The sequence below is a fragment of the Saccostrea echinata genome, unplaced genomic scaffold (assembly GCF_033153115.1).
Source record: "Saccostrea echinata isolate AGI-Se365-2 ecotype Australia unplaced genomic scaffold, CSIRO_AGI_Sech_v1 ptg000009l, whole genome shotgun sequence".
NCBI classification, from domain to species: Eukaryota; Metazoa; Mollusca; class Bivalvia; order Ostreida; family Ostreidae; genus Saccostrea; species Saccostrea echinata.
Window position 1 is genome coordinate 14,521,846 of NW_026889758.1, and position 18,247 is coordinate 14,540,092.

The following is an 18,247-nucleotide window of genomic DNA, read 5'->3' on the forward strand; positions in this document are numbered from 1 at the left end:
GGCTGTCAAACTTTTTTTCAGTGAAGAAAAATATAAATAATCTTCCTTGATCATCTTGAAAATAAATAATCTGTCCTTGACTTGTATGAAAATAAATAATCTGACTCAAAAAAATTGCCCCCCCCCCCAATCAAATGGTCGTCCCCTTAGCAATATTGCTTTTTTGGACTTGTTTTAACATGTACCTCACTACCTTTTTCGTTAGCCAGGTAAATATATTACCAGTGCAACTCCCTTTGCATCAGTTGTAACTGAAGCTTTGCATACTTTTCTACACTGCATTGATAAGAACATCATTTTTTTTAAACATTGAGTTTTCCATGCGTATATCCACCATATATTATATATTGGTTACCACAATTTGTTTCAGTGTGAATAATTTCCATGACTTCTAAACCTATCACTGACCAGCTAGAACTGTGAAATTCATTCTTTTAATTTTATTGCACTATGAGCTTACACTCATTACCACTTTCTATGAAGAAATACAGAAAAATACAGGTAAATATCAGCAACAATTTGATACTAAGCACTACCCATAGCCATTGAAAAATCCGGAAAGGATGTATCAAATAAAGGAGATAACGTGCAGCTTACAGTTCATATCCATCGCAGAAAAACAGTGTTAAGTAGTCGCAAAAAAGCAGAGAGGAGACTGAAATTAAATCAAAGAAAAGCAGGAAAGCCTAGTAAACACCTTCAGGTCCAGTAATGTCCTGATAAAACTTTCAGCACATTAGCAACTCATTTGGTGGTGCAACCAGTATGACATTATCTACAGATACATTATGTGTATTAAATATTCCAATTATGTATAGGAAAAAATATTTTTATTTACTGCACAATTTTGGATTGAAAAATGATTTTTTTTCAAAAAGTTCAAAATACAAATGTACTAAAACAAGCTCAGTTTTAGAGACCTTGAAGAGTAGCTTTAAACCTATAAGATAATTATTCAAATAACATTTACCACAGAAACCAACAAGGTAAATAGGAATCAGATATTGACTAGACACATAGGATCCAACAACGTAAATAGGAATCAGATATTGACTAGACACATAGGATCCAACAAGGTAAATAGGAAACGGATATTGACTAGACAAATAGGATCCAACAAGGTAAATAGGAAACGGATATTGACTAGACATATAGGATCCAACAAGGTAAATAGGAAACATTATTGACTAGACACATAGGATCCAATTTTTTTCACATAATGAAAATTCTTACAGCTTATAATTTTCTTTTATTATTGTTTTCAACATGATCTTTTCAGTACATATAGTATAATGTTTATGGTGATCATAACCATGAAAAACAATGAACGATATAAGACATTAACATTGATCATATACATGAAGTTTTGTACAGTGGTAAAATGTACAGAGTCTGGCAACCTTTCTTTCTACATCTACACCACAACAATGTAACATTTCGCAATATTAAATGTTCATCAGATTTATAATAAATTAAGTCCCAATGATATGAGTTCTGAACTTATGAAATTCTTTCCTTGTAAGTGAAACAGCTGATGACTGATGCTGGAAAACACGTTCTGTAAGCTTTCTTCAAAGTTTTTTTTTTTTTTAATTTTTAGAGATAAACACAATGCTTTGGATGTATTTCCAGTTTACTGGTCTGTCACAGGAGAATGGTAGCTGGCTGATTAATTACTTCAAAGGTTGTTGATTTGTTGGAGAATTCCGAGTGTAACATCACGCAAAGTCTACAAGAAATATACAAACATTATATGCATGTAAAACCATCATTCATTCTGATGATTTTTTTAGTTTTACTATTACATGGACATGTAAAATAAATTACATTATACTCAACATATCAAAACATCATTTTTTTGATTTGTTAACTCTTTTATAATGCACTTTGATGTAACAATTCTTCTCAATTTTATGATCACTCTCAGAATAAACACAGTATATCCTTGATATCGTACCTGAGGTTTACAGTATTCCTCCAGCCAATTAAAGACGCTCCCTGACAGTTCAGCAAAGTTGGACACTGATATGTTGGCATTAAAAGACTGGAACAGGTTGTCCATGATGTTCTGAAACTGTAACAAAAGCCAAGACAGCTTGTTAAAGGAGTTTGATGTTCTAAAACTGTAACAAAAGCCAAGACAGCTTGTTAAAGGAGTTTGATGTTCTGAAACTGTAACAAAAGCCAAGACAGCTTGTTAAAGGAGTTTGATGTTCTAAAACTAACAAAAGCCAAGACAGCTTGTTAAAGGAGTTTAATGTTCTGAAACTGTAACAAAAGCCTAGAGAGCTTGTTAAAGGAGTTTGATGTTCTGAAACTGTAACAAAAGCCAAGACAGCTTGTTAAAGGAGTTTGATGTTCTGAAACTGTAACAAAAGCCAAGACAGCTTGTTAAAGGAGTTTAATGTTCTGAAACTGTAACAAAAGCCAAGACAGCTTGTTAAAGGAGTTTAATGTTCTGAAACTGTAACAAAAGCCAAGACAGCTTGTTAAAGGAGTTTGAAACAGAAGCCAAGACAGCTTGTTAAAGGAATTTAATGTTCTGAAACTGTAACAAAAACCAAGACAGCTTGTTAAAGGAGTTTGATGTTCTGAAACTGTAACAAAAGCCTAGAGAGCTTGTAAGAGGAGTTTGATGTTCTAAAACTGTAACAAAAGCCTAGACAGCTTGTTAAAGGAGTTTGACGTTCTGAAACTGTAACATAAGCAAAGACAGCTTGTTAAAGTAGTTTGATGTCCTGAAACTGTAACAAAAGCCAAGACAGCTTGTAAGAGGAGTTTGATGTTCTGAAACTGTAACAAAAGCCTAGAGAGCTTGTAAGAGGAGTTTGATGTTCTAAAACTGTAACAAAAGCCTAGAGAGCTTGTAAGAGGAGTTTGATGTTCTGAAACTGTAACAAAAGCCAAGAGAGCTTGTTAAAGGAGTTTGATGTTCTAAAACTGTAACAAAAGCCAAGACAGCTTGTTAAAGGAGTTTGATGTTCTGAAACTGTAACAAAAGCCAAGACAGCTTGTTAAAGGAGTTTGATGTTCTGAAACTGTAACAAAAGCCAAGACAGCTTGTTAAAGGAGTTTGATGTTCTGAAACTGTAACAAAAGTCTACACAGCTTGTAAGAGGAGTTTGATGTTCTGAAACTGTAACAAAAGCCTAGAGAGCTTGTAAGAGGAGTTTGATGTTCTGAAACTGTAATAAAAGCCTAGAGAGCTTGTAAGAGGAGTTTGATGTTCTGAAACTGTAACAAAAACAAGAACAAAATGGCTTATTTACATGTAGGTAAAATTTCCACAAAAATATTATGGTCAACAACTTGTCCTTTTGTTTGTCAAACATATGAAATTTTTTAAAGTAAATATTCACATAAAACTTTGGGATTAAGAGTAAGACTTACCTCTATTCACATAGAACTCCTGTATATAAAGACTTACCACTATTCACATAGAACTCCTGTATATAAAAACTTACCACTATTCACATAGAACTCCTGGATATAAAGACTTACCACTATTCACATAGAACTCCTGGATATAAAGACTTGTACTGCATGTATTCACATAGAACTCCTGTATATAAAGACTTATTTCTATTCACATAGAACTCCTGGATATAAAGACTTACCACTATTCACATAGAACTCCTGGATATAGAGACTTGTACTGCATGTATTCACATAGAACTCCTGGATATAAAGACTTAACACTATTCACATAGAACTCCTGTATATAAAGACTTATTTCTATTCACATAGAACTCCTGGATATAAAGACTTACCACTATTCACATAGAACTCCTGGATATAGAGACTTGTACTGCATGTATTCACATAGAACTCCTGGATATAAAGACTTAACACTATTCACATAGAACTCCTGGATATAAAGACTTATTTCTATTCACATAGAACTCCTGGATATAAAGACTTACCACTATTCACATAGAACTCCTGGATATAAAGACTTGTACTGCATGTATTCACATAGAACTCCTGTATATAAAGACTTAACACTACTCACATAGAACTCCTGGATATAAAGACTTATTTCTATTCACATAGAACTCCTGGATATAAAGACTTACCACTATTCACATAGAACTCCTGGATATAAAGACTTGTACTGCATGTATTCACATAGAACTCCTGTATATAAAGACTTAACACTACTCACATAGAACTCCTGGATATAAAGACTTAACACTATTCACATAGAACTCCTGGATATAAAGACTTGTACTGCATGTATTCACATAGAACTCCTGTATATAAAGACTTATTTCTATTCACATAGAACTCCTGGATATAAAGACTTAACACTATTCACATAGAACTCCTGGATATAGAGACTTGTACTGCATGTATTCACATAGAACTCCTGGATATAAAGACTTACCACTATTCACATAGAACTCCTGGATATAAAGACTTAACACTATTCACATAGAACTCCTGGATATAAAGACTTGTACTGCATGTATTCACATAGAACTCCTGTATATAAAGACTTATTTCTATTCACATAGAACTCCTGGATATAAAGACTTACCACTATTCACATAGAACTCCTGGATATAGAGACTTGTACTGCATGTATTCACATAGAACTCCTGGATATAAAGACTTAACACTATTCACATAGAACTCCTGGATATAAAGACTTATTTCTAATCACATAGAACTCCTGGATATAAAGACTTACCACTATTCACATAGAACTCCTGGATATAAAGACTTGTACTGCATGTATTCACATAGAACTCCTGTATATAAAGACTTAACACTACTCACATAGAACTCCTGGATATAAAGACTTAACACTATTCACATAGAACTCCTGTATATAAAGACTTAACACTATTCACATAGAACTCCTGGATATAAAGACTTAACACTATTCACATAGAACTCCTGGATATAAAGACTTAACACTATTCACATAGAACTCCTGGATATAAAGACTTGTACTGCATGTATTCACATAGAACTCCTGGATATAAAGACTTAACACAATTCACATAGAACTCCTGGATATAAAGACTTGTACTGCATGTATTCACATAGAACTCCTGTATATAAAGACTTAACACTACTCACATAGAACTCCTGGATATAAAGACTTAACACTATTCACATAGAACTCCTGGATATAAAGACTTACCACTATTCACATAGAACTCCTGGATATAAAGACTTGTACTGCATGTATTCACATAGAACTCCTGGATATAAAGACTTAACACTACTCACATAGAACTCCTGGATATAAAGACTTACCACTTGAAATTTTCTCTCATCTGATACAAGGTTCTGTCCATGCATGGGTGTGTTCTGGTGGGTCTTCACAATGTGTTCATAATTTCTGATAAAAGATTGCATCACTTTAAGCAGAGATGAGGACACATAAAAAAAAATGTCAAATGATAATAAAAACTATGTATGTGTATATGTAGGTATGACCTTTGAGACTATGTACATGTATATGTAGGTATGACCTTTGAGACTATGTACGTGTATATATAGATGACCTTAGAGATTGAATAGATCTCTGTTGAATGTGATGTACCTCCTATCCTTTCTCTCCAGAAAAGACCACTTAATTATTTGGGATATCTGAGAAACACTTGTAAAACGGTGAAGTGTACATTACAAATAGTAAATAGGAGAACTGAATACTAAAGGCCATTGCATATTGTGGGACCAAAGAATTGCAGCTAAGCAAAACAATCTTTATCTTATTATTAAATCATCATTTATCTCATTATCTCTGCTGAGAAATTCTGCTTGTTTTCTGTTTCTGCCTTCTGAACAGAAATGTATGAAGAGGATTAAGTATGTTTCCACTTCTGAACTGTCCAAACTTATTATATACATATATAGTGTAATATTGAATGGCCTAATTGGATACAAGCTTCTATATGTATCTAAGTTTTAAAAATATGTATGTGTATACTTATACCATATAGCAGGTTATTTTAGCAGGGTGCTAATTTTCGCTTATTTTGGCAATTTGGTAATAGATAGTTTTTGACTGACATGATTTTAGCAAGAGTTATATTCCATTGGTCGCCATATTGGAGGTATACAAGCTTAAATTCCTTCATTATTCAACCAATTTAAACTTGTCATACTGGGCAATTGGGTGAAGATAGCACAATTTTTCTTATGAATTTACATTAACACAAACTTCCTTTAATTCGTAATTTTAGTATTTTAAAGATTTTTGCCCTTATATTTCTGCCATACAAGTTTAAAATTGGATGCTCAAAGAGGAAAATTCGCTCGTTGGACCTCCAATATGGTGACCAACAGGAAATAACTCTTGCTATTTTCAGGCCTATCGAAAACTATCTATAGCCTGCTAAAATTTTAATCACTAAAATATTTAGTATTCTTCTTAGTGTTCTTCTGCAAAGAGCTGGAACCCTGTGTCCACTAAATTAAATTACGCCAAAATTATTACACCTTTAGCAAAGCAAAATGCCAAATTTTACACCCGCCAAGAAAACCCGCTTTAAGTAACTTAGCAAACATGAAGTAGCCCAAAACACTAAATAACGATTAGTGTGAAAATGAGTACGTTTTCAGTAAGTAGTACCAATCACAAACATATGCTTTCATAATCTTGAGTGCCATGACTTTTTTACATATTAATTATTTTCATTAATGAGATCAGTTACAAACGTACCCCTTCATAATCCCATGACTTCTTTCCATGTTAATTATTTTTGTTAATAAGACCACTTATAAACATATGCCTTCATGATCTTGAGTGCCATGACTTCTTTCCATGTTAATTATTTTTGTTAATAAGACCACTTATAAACATACGCCTTCATGATCTTGAGTGCCATGACTTCTTTCCATGTTAATTATTTTTGTTAATAAGACCACTTATAAGCATACGCCTTCATGATCTTGAGTGCCATGACTTCTTTGAATGTTAATTATTTTTGTTAATAAGACCACTTATAAACATATGCCTTCATGATCTTGAGTGCCATGACTTCTTTCCATGTTAATTATTTTTGTTAATAAGACCACTTATAAACATACGCCTTCATGATCTTGAATGCCATGACTTCTTTCCATGTTAATTATTTCTGTTAATAAGATCACTTAAAAACATACGCCTTCATGATCTTGAGTGCCATGACTTCTTTCCTCAGAGAGTCCAGCTCATCTTCCTGCTTCTTTTTCTGTGTGATCAGAAACTGGATGTAATCAATGGCTGAAAGTCAAAATAAATCACTGAGAATTATATATATTATATTATCTATCTTTTTTGTGTTGTTGAAAGTCGTAGCCCCAAGAAAGGGTGCCAGGATTTCAGCACATAGATCCTTAGTGTTGTATAAATCAACTGTTCTTGTAAAATACAGTTAAATCTCGTTATCTCCAACTCAATGGTATCAAGATTAGACTTCAAGATATTCAAGGTTTTGGGGTAACGAGGTAAAAAACATAAAGAAAAAGTGGTTGGGACTGCCAACTCACTTTGACATATCACTGGTATTTAAGATATCAGTGTTCAAGATAATAAAGTTCAACTGTATCAACTAAATCTTGAACTGTTGACTTACTAAATAATTAAATAAAACAGTAAATATAGCAAGTATTAACAGGTCAAGTCATTTTTCACCCTTACAGTACTAAGACATTGACTTAACAATTTTCATATTCTACATGTTGATGTAACACTTTTGTATTGATGCCATCTATCTATAGATTGGCACTGATTGACTGAAGTAGAACAGTTTATACTGTATACAGAGATTACTCACAGCGCTGCAGAACCGTGGCCTTGCTAAGCTTGGTACCTCCAATCTGATCAGTCTGTTGACAGGTCGGTACAATATATTGCAGTTCATCATAACCTTTCTGAAATTATTACACAAATTTATTTCAAATAAAAAACATTTCACTCTGCCATAAATTAAGCACCAGCTTTGGAATGGAAGGAATCATTTATTGTATAACATTCTTATTTAGTTACAGTATCAGTTCCCTAGTATTTTTACATACTAGTACACATGCAGTTAAAAATATCACCATTTTCCAGATTTATTATTTGACATTGGTCAACAAATCTATTTCATGGATAAACAGAGCAGGTATCATAAGCATCCTTAAAATCAAGCAATATTCTTCACTGATCTGCAATGAATCTGTTTTTACATACTGGCACACATGCAGTTAAAAATATCACCATTTTCCAGATCTATTATTTGAGCTTGGTCAACAAATCTATTTCATTAACTAGATACACTGAATATGCTGTGATCAGGATAAGACAAAGGCTAAATGCGACAATGGCACGTTCCAAGTCAGCGTCAATGAGACATTTCTAAAATCAAGGCGCCATATGGAATTTCTTAGGGAACGTGTATTGAAAATGGAAGGTTAAAATTTGACTTGATTTGACTGCAAAATTAAGAAAAGTCGGGCTTTTCTCTTGACAAGGATTTTCTTCAACTTCGTGTGCATTAATGTCAACTTACCGTATTAACCAATCAGAAAACATTTAACTGTTTGATAAGATACTGAAGATTCTAAGTCATAGTTACGCTTTGATGGACAGCAGTCACTTTAATTTTTCAAGCATAAATATGATGCAAATTGTTAAAACATTGTAGCGAAAGAGATTACAAGCCAGTGGGGAAAAGCTAAGAGTTTAAAAGTATGTGTGATGATGATATGCACCATAAGGGCACAGCATTTTTAAAAGCATTGCACCATTATTTAATTTAATGCCTGGGTGCGTACTTATCCCAGTCATTGAATATGTGCACCTTTATATTTCTTTCTCAAAGTCCAAAAAGCATTTTTCAATAGTGTTTAGAGCTTCCTTAAGGACTGTGTTTACCTTGATGGCATTCTCCACTTTTGCTCAGCCTGTGTGTGAGCCTCTCTTCACCTATCTTTTAGCTCAGTGTGTGTGATATATGTACTGTGAAATCACTGTTTTTATCTTTGTAGCTCCGTGTGTGTGATATATCTACTGTTAAATCACTATATTTACCTTGATGGCATCTCTCCGCTTTTGCTCAGCCTGTGTGTGAGCCTCTCTTCTCCTGTCTTTGTAGTTCAGTGTGTGTGATATATGTACTGTTAAATCATTATATTTACCTTAATGGCATCTCTCCGCTTTTGCTCAGCCTGTGTGTGAGCCTCTCTTCTCCTGTCTTTGTAGCTCAGTGTCGGCTTACTATCACTGTCCTCATCATCTGAAAATTCAATTCCATCTTTAAAATTCTTCTGTTGCCAAAATATAAAACAAATTTATTTAAAAATTCTTTACAATATTCAGGGGTTATTATCTGGAATGAGTTGCCCATTAGTATCAGGAATTCCCAATCCCTTGCGATATTTAAAAGTAAGGTTGAAAATTTTTTAGTTATGAAACGTACTGATTCTACATAAATTTAAATATGTTACTTCCCCCCCCCCCCCCCCCCCCCCCCCCCGTACTCTACCCTTTCCACCTTTTAATGAAATTTTGATGTTTTATTTATTCTATTGTAACATAGTGTTTATATTTTATTGTCTCATAATTGTGATTTGTGCTTATTGTATATATACATTGTATATGTGTTATAAAGAAGGCCCTGAGGAAGACTAGTGCTTGCACTAATCAGGTTACCTTCTATAAATAAAGTATTATTATTATTATTATTATTATTAAACAACAAAACCATTAAAGGTATGCTTTACACATTCAATTTGGTAAAGTATCAGTTCATACTAAAATAAATATTCACAGTTATAGTAAATTTTGAATTACATTTGTTTAAGTAAAATTATTTGTTGAATTCACCGATATGTTAGAATCAACACACGAAAGTATAAGCCAATTTAGTATTCTGCGCATCTTGAAAAATTGATGTGTGTTTCTATGGAAAATATTTCTCTTGAAGTTAAAAGTTATGAATAAATGCTGATTATTTATTTAATATTTAGAATATGCGTCAATTATTATGTTTCTACATGTACACGGAAATTTAAATTCATCTGTTAGGACATTACAAGAAATAAAAACTGTCAACAAAAAAACCCCAAACAAACCAGAACCCTGTGCCGAGGAGGCTGAAGAGAAACAGCCTGCGGGAATTGAACCAGTGCTACTGGTCCGAGAGAAAGAGAACCGGGAATTTGCTGTTGGGCTAGTATCTTCACCATCCATATCTACAATAGTAAGACAAAATACGAAACAATGTATAAATTTAGTAGAAACAAACCTGGTGTTGTATTGATAATTATTAGCTAATAAATAGTCTGTTATTAAATATATATATATATATATATATATATATATATATATATATATATATATATATATATATATATATATATATATATATATATATATATATATATATAGTATATTATAAGTATAGGAATAACCAGTATTTCCTGAAACTTTCAATACTGTACACAATGTTGTAAACAAAATTAATTAATGTCTTATTAACCAATAACTGCTCAACAGTACAATTTATGAGGGGTAGTGGCCAGCTTGGGAAGGTGTGTTTATTCATAAAAGAACAAAAACTGGAATTAAAAACAAATGATAGAGTATGTATTAGCCTAATAATACCTTCAAAAGGAAAATCATCAAGTTTGATAAGGGTTTTGAGTGACATTCTATTGAACACTTCCAGGACAACTAATGCTTAATTAATATATTGCACACTTTTACTGTATAAATACCAATTTTGCACAATTCTCATAAAATATTATGTGTGTTATGCTAGTCAAAACTCCAATATAAAATGAGAAACTGTTTGAGCTAGATCTATATAACAGATTTACAGAACTTAAATACATCAGTGTTAATGAAATTGAATAGTGGCACTAGCTTGTGCATTTTTACAGCCGATGGTATGAAGCCATGACCTTACCGACTCATAGCTTACTAATATAATCAATTCCTTTATATTTATAACAAAACAATAACTGCATAATGTAACACTTCCTTACATTTATTTACATGTTGCCAAATTATTAATAAATACCTTTCAAATAAAATGAAGAAAAAATCAAAATGTTACTGTCTTAAATTCTTAGTGACAGTATTATTTTGCGTTGGGTCCTATCTAAATGACATAGCCTAGTAATCAGGTATTACATTAACAATTTCAAAACATAAGATTATCTGTTATCACAAGTGACGGACGTGACACAAACATATTCAAATAATTATCATTCCCAAAACTCAGTAAAAGAAAAAACAGAATTTATATGCTGATAATATGCCTACCAGGTTTTTTTCTTTCGTCAGGACATCATACTGAGGATTCACTTTCTGGAGTTTGTGTGCTGACCTTGTTTACTGTTCTTGAACCGGATATTCTTCTTCACGGAAACAATGCGGTAGTAAAAAAAAATAATTGTTCGGATTAAATTGGAAAAAAAATTCCAACCGTTTGTAGCTCAGATTACTTTGAAAAATCTCATTCTGTTATCATAATTTAGTTTATAACTTTGTTGTGTCACTTTAATATATTAAATACAAAATTTTAATTATTTCAAATTTTACGCTACCACATTCGAAATTTACGACAGGCCGTGCTGTACTGTTAAAATGAAATTGGAATCTACCCCAACCCCCACCGATGCATATTTTTCACAGTTCGGCCCAAAGTTCGTTCGGCCTGCCGTCTTTTCGGACTATTGCAGTCCGAAAAAATGGGGGACCACAATTCTTTGAATTTGCTTGTTGTCATGTAGATGTGCAATGAAATATGAAGAAAACGAACAGTATTCAATCTCGAAAGTCCAATGAAACGATACAGATTTGGAGCAGAGCAAACACGGACCTCAAAATTTAGAGGTGGGATCAGGTGCCATGGAGGAGTGAGCATCCCCTGCCGATCGGTCACACCCGCCGTGTGCTCCTTGTCATGATCGGGGAAAAAACGGGAAAATCCGTAGACAGTTCAGTGGATAAATGATGGCCTAACAATTAGTATGAAAAACGTCAGTCAGCATTTGACTCAATGATAGGTTGTATGTCCTGACAAGATCATTGTATCGACCGTAAAACTTGCGAAATGATGACTTTAAACGAGACTGTGGATATCCTTGTTTCATCAACTTGTTTGTCAATAGCTTGCCTCGTTTTAGAGATTGTTCATACGCAGAGCATGCTCTTGCGTATCGAATGAACTGAGAGACATAAACCCCATATGCAGTCGATAAGGGTATATTGCTACATAGGTAATGGAAGTCGACGACTGAAAAGTCGAAGCCATCACGTTTATCATAAAGCTTTGTTGTTAGGTTACCATTGACGTTCTTTTCTAGTAAAATATCTAAATATGAAACAGATGTGTCAGAATCTGTGGTATCTTTTATATCAAGCTCACTGGGATATATTGAGTCGACATATGAATGAAAGTAACTATTGTTAATTGATAATACGTCGTCGATATATCTAAATGTCGAGTTGAGGGCCACAGCAAGTGTTTTCTTCTCGTGTAGAAGTTTTTGAATAAATTCTGCTTCATATGAATACAAAAACAGGTCTGCTAATAAGGGGGCGCAATTGGTACCCATGGAAATTCCAACAGATTGTTGGAAGACCTGATCTCCAAAAACTACATACATTTGTAGATACTGTCAATCCGAAACTCAAGCATCTTTTAATATCAACTTCAGAGTACTTGTGTGTACAATCAGGGTGCTTTTTAACAAAATAATTTTGTAAATGAACAATAACAAGGTAAGTATACGAGTTCCATTTTTATTGAACAAGCAGCTGTCTATGATGTCAAAAAGCCTGGACTTCAATTTATCGTGGGGAATGGTTGTACAAAGTGTTGAAAAGTCGTACGTTTTAATGCTATTGATTTTAGTAAAATGGTTTGAAAAAATAAGGTTTGAAAATCGATTTTAAGCTGGTTGTAATCGATTGGAACTCCTTCAACATTTTAAGTGGTATAAAAAGAAAGCATGTGAATGACTGTGTCATGTAGTAGTACATAAATTTTTTGGAATTTTAAATTTGTCCCAGGACTCCTTGGTATCTCTAGGGGTGGGACTATCTTTGGAAGCTTGTAATATGAACTTTATTTTGGGGGTTTTAATTAAGAATTTATTTCTATTTTGAAATATTTAGACTAAACCCTTTAAATTCTAGATGTGACCTATATTTTCTGGTCGACTAGACAGGAGTATAGATTGTGTACGTGACCTACTATCTTCAAATCGAATGCAGGGACATAACATCGTTTTTGAAAGGGGGGGGGGCAGCCAGAGAAAAAAAAAATTCAACTTACCTGAAAAAAAACTTGACAAGCAAAAAAAAAAAAGGAAAATTGTCCGAACTTCTTTCAGTACCAAATTTTATTCATACACTACTACAAAACCCTTATTTTACTATTCTACAACAAAAATTGGGGGGAGGGGGGGGGGGGGTAACCGGCCTTTCAATTAACATTTCAAATAGTAAAAAAAAGTTTTGGAAAAAAAGGGGGGGTTCAGGCCCCCCTGTTGCTACGTGCCTGGAATGAATATAAAACATAAAGTTCTGGGAGGACTTCCACAGTTTTACTGCTGAACAAGCTGCATGCTTCGGATCTTGGATGGATATCTATGACTTCCGTACGAGTGATCTAGAAAAAGGCTGCTTTACTGGTGATATGCTTTACTTTGGATATTACATGTGACTGTATTTTACTAATGAATGATCAAATATTTCCGACAAAAATTCATGATTGTTTAAATTATTGAAATGCCAAAAAATGGTCAGAATTGCTTAATTAAAAGGGGATACAGCGATGTTTCATGCTGCAGGTGGCCTACATTTTATGGGTAAAAAGAGTGTTTGAAATCAGAATTTGATGACGTGCATTCATGTTTACGCAAGTACATTGTATGGCCATGAATCAAGGCCATCTTGCTTTACTTTTCCAAGGCCTTTTTATTTATTTCCAGAAACTGTCGCAACCCCAAACGCAAGGCAATTTACAATGCAATAACCTACTTTGGTGCATTAATTCATAATAATTAAAAATGAAGATTTTAGAAAATAGAAGTCAGAATCTACTGGTCACGCCAGACATTTGCCATTTTTTGATGATATTAAAGTCATATTTTCTCTTGCGTACATTTGTCAGTATTGAAAATTTATAATGCTAAACTTTAAACCTGATGCTTTACTAGTACTTCTTTTCTACATAGAATTTTTTTTGAAAAGATAAGTTTGTACAATATCACCGATAAAACTAATGAGGACTTTTTATTGTTTACTAAAAGTGAGATGGCATATATCAACTTCACCCCTTTTGTTCCCAAAGCACACATTTTACATTTTAATAAAATTTGTGGGACATTTCTATGACCTTTAACTGACCTTGATTCAGGGTCATGAAACATCCTCAGATCATAATGAACGCTAACTGAAATGATCTTGTCATACAGGTCAGAACCCAGCCTCAGTTTGGTCGAATTCTACTTTTAAACAAAGTCCATTTGTACCTTTAACAATTGGTGGGGTGCTGTGGTGTTGGGAGTGTTAAAGAAATAAGTAAATAATCAAAGCTTGATTGAGTTTTGTGCTTTAGGCAGTAATTCATGGTCAGGAATCGGATTGATATATGCCTACTTGATTCTTCGTAATAAAATACAAATGACAAAAATACAAATTTATTTCTCTCCATCAGGAACAGAGCTTTTGTATAAAGGTTCAGTTTTAAGGAGCACGATTTCGTCCATAACTTGGTATTCAGTGGAGCATTTAAACGATTTTGTAATACCATTATTATTCATACTATACGTTGTTACATTATATTTAGGAATATCTACTGCTGAATCAGAACTTTGTTCCACAATTAAGGCATCTCTTGACTTAATTGATGGGTCTTCTTTGTAATAATTAAAAGGAGAAAGAAAGAAAGACTGTACGTCTCCTGCTGTCTGAAAAACCGGAAGTGACTCCATAGATGGAATCTTGTACGTCCTCAAAGTCACCCAGGCAACCAGATCCTGTAACGTCAAAAGCAGAAATTATTGTAACTAGTGGGAACGGTACAACTGCATGTAAGAGAAACGAGAGAGGGAGGAAGGCTTCTCTTAATGAGTTGTATCTCCTAAAAGAGTTGTATTTGTATAGGCTACGACTGCAGATTTCAAGCATAGAACTGACAACTTGCTGCATGTTGAAGTGCTTGCTAGTACACGTATATACTAGTAAATACATGCATATATTATTGCTGCTTGATCCAAAGAGCTTGATCCAAAGAGTTGGATTCCAAGTTGACAGGCGTCGATTTAGTTTATCATGAAATTTACAAAAGTTAATAGTAAGAAAAAAAGCAGCTTTCTGTTTTTGTGTTAGAAAGAATTTTAGTATGAATTAAGGTTAATTTCATTTGACTGAGATATTCACCTCATCTACGATGTCTTCATCGTCTGATATATAGTTCTGAAAGTTAACAACTGGTTTCTGTGAATCCCACATGGCATAGATAGAACTACTGCAAGTTTCTGTATCCTTACTCTTGGTCACTGCTATATGATAACGAGACCAGGAGACCGACGGCTCATTTCCGGTACCAGAAGACAACAGTTGTCCTGCCGCGTTTCCAGCCAGATGTAACCGATAAGCACTAAGGTCTTTGTATTTCGTTTTGATTTTGTCATTATGGAATATAAAGTACTTTTCTGAAATGTCTTTAATAACCCCATCCTGTTCTGTCATTTTAAGATCGGTTCTTATTTTTAATTGCTGAATAACCTTTTCTTCACTGCCATACTCGTCACTTGAATATATATCCTGAGTTTGTATATCAATGGTTTCAAATCGGTTGCGTGTACCATGTATGTCTAAATCTACTTTAAAATGAAATGAAAATTGTCGAACGGGTGCTATGAAGTTTTCCCGCAATCGGAATCCATAACGAGACTCTTGCGGTGCGTGGAATGTTCCCATTGGAAATCCTGTAACAGTTACCCTAGTCTCTATCACCCCATTTAAACGAAACACAACATCAATGATAAATTCGTTACCAAGCACAGATACTATGGCTCTTAATGTTAATGAAATATCAGATAATCCCGAATAGAAATTATTTGATGATGTTCGACGAAGTGGCAAACCCGAATCCTGTTCGAACACGCAAAAGGCGTTAGGGAGAATACCGCTTTTAGGTCTACTTTCCTGCGATGTTGTGACTGAGATGTATGTAGCATGTAGGGGGCAGTCTACAGACGGTAACAATGGTCTAGCATGCCTTCCCAGTGAAAGACTGCTGTACACGAGGCTGGAGTGACGTAGCCATGGGTGATGCCCGGATGAAATCGCTGCTATCTCTTGGAGACTGAGTTCATACAGAATACGAGTGTTCCTGTATCTTACATCCAATAACTGTGGCCCGAATGTTGTCGACATTCTGAAGTGGAAATCCCAGTCCATGTACTGAACTCTTCCCTGATTGACAGAATATCTGTGTCCATCCGGTTCTACCACTTTTGGACTGCGCAATACCATAGTAGGAATAGAGGGATCAACGGAGAGTAGAATGTGTGGATCTACCGGGAATGGGATCGAAGATTTTGCCGAATTTCCAGAAATAAACGCCTCTAGAATATGCTCGGGAGATGTGTACTCTTGTCCTGAGTACCATATTTTTTCTATATGGTATTTGTTAGGATCTGATCCATCCAAATTAAATAAGATGAAAAAGTCTACAGGATTCAGCATGGATTGTTTGACTTTGTAATGAGTCCAATACCATATTAGGCGGACGTTTCTCCCAGACATAGCTGGAGACACAGGAGTGAAATAGTCCAGAATTAGACATTGTGGATCACAGTCAAAGAAGCTAGCCTCGTAACTCTCCTCTAAGACATATTTAAGCGTGACGTCAACTCGCCTCAATAGTTTCCGGACCGCGCGGGTTTCAATGGCGGACACTGGTCTGTAGAGATATGGCGCCAATACTAGAAGTCTATGATTTTCTATTTTGTTCAGCGGGCCAACAGAATACTCCTCCGTCACTGGGGGAGATTTATCACCACGGAACAACACAACACGCGCCTCTCTTGGTGGCTGAGGCCGGCCTATAAAGTCCAGAAAATCTAAAGCGGATGTTTTGTTGGGCAACAACAATTCGGCGTAGTACAGATAACTCGAATTCGGCGCATATATGTTTCTTCTTTTAAGATTGAAAGCTTTGTTGGAATACAAGTAATTTTCTAAAGCTGACCACTCATTTTCTGTAAGATCTCGGAAAATGGAGTGACTTGGATCACCTTGAAGAAGTTGTTCTGTCAGCGTGACTCGATTGCAGTGTCTTGCACCGTAAGGTTTACGGACTATTTCGTAATACACAATCGTTGCTGCAAAGCCAGCAATTAGAGCGACCAGGAAAAGTAGCAACACAAGAGAGTAAGTTCTCCATTGCCGAGCCGAGTCTCGATATTCGTCACCCATACCATCCGATCTCCTGTAATAATATCCTCAATTTTTTTTTAAACATATTTTTTCTTACACATAAAATATCAGAATTCAAGTTATTTTTTACTTGAAATTCCACGCATCACAGAGGTGGATTTGTTACTTTAAACTAATTGCAGAGATAAGTTTTATTTGATTAAGCGCCATGCCGTCAGCGCTACACAGAGCTTCAGTGAGTACAAGGCACGGCAGGAAATATAGAAAATAAGCTTTTCACGCTTTTTAACAAAATGACGGAAGTTGGGGCCTGATAGATACATATGGAAGAGATAATGTGGGGATCTTGCACTAATACCCTAACTCTTACGGTGTTATTGTTGATAAAATGATCTTGCATTATTAACTCTCACGTTGGTATTGTAGATAAGTGATCGTTATTTCCCAGTACCATAGCTAGCTGGTAAGCTTGAATAATTTATTTTGATATATTTTTTTTCATAAAAATTGGTGATCTCTAAAATAGTGTGTTTGGGAAGTGTTATATTCACAGTTTAAAAAAAAAAAATTCTACATTGCGATATCGATCATTGAATTCCAGTCCGCTTCGATGAGGCCAACCTGTAGATACCCGATTCTGCTAAAACAGTGCACTCTGCTATACATACAAAATATATGTTTTAATATTCCATCATGTTAAACATGTTAAAGGCAAAATAATTCCCTGATACCTTATCTTTGTATCATAAAATATCTCAGCAGTTCTAAAATTGATGTTTTATTTGACCCCTGTTCTGATCAGAAATGGCATATTGTAAATTCACAATAACCAAAATATGTTTTTCATTTTAAAAAATT

At 34.4% G+C, this 18,247-nt stretch overlaps 1 protein-coding gene across 1 annotated transcript in view; it reads right to left on the bottom strand.

Annotated features, from left to right (window-relative positions):
* LOC133181844 (uncharacterized) overlaps window positions 1–17,443 on the bottom strand; it is a 32,189-nt gene extending 14,746 nt beyond the window's left edge. The window contains exons 1-7 of the mRNA XM_061316470.1: window positions 16,239–17,443; window positions 10,057–10,184; window positions 9,121–9,218; window positions 7,776–7,872; window positions 7,123–7,222; window positions 5,269–5,353; window positions 1,958–2,074 (exon numbers count right to left, since the gene is read on the bottom strand). Coding sequence (XP_061172454.1) covers window positions 1,958–2,074; window positions 5,269–5,353; window positions 7,123–7,222; window positions 7,776–7,872; window positions 9,121–9,218; window positions 10,057–10,184; window positions 16,239–17,428 — 1,815 coding nt within the window. The 5' untranslated portion in view covers window positions 17,429–17,443. The remainder of the gene's footprint in view (window positions 1–1,957; window positions 2,075–5,268; window positions 5,354–7,122; window positions 7,223–7,775; window positions 7,873–9,120; window positions 9,219–10,056; window positions 10,185–16,238) is intronic.
* Between the last annotated feature and the right edge of the window lie 804 nt (window positions 17,444–18,247).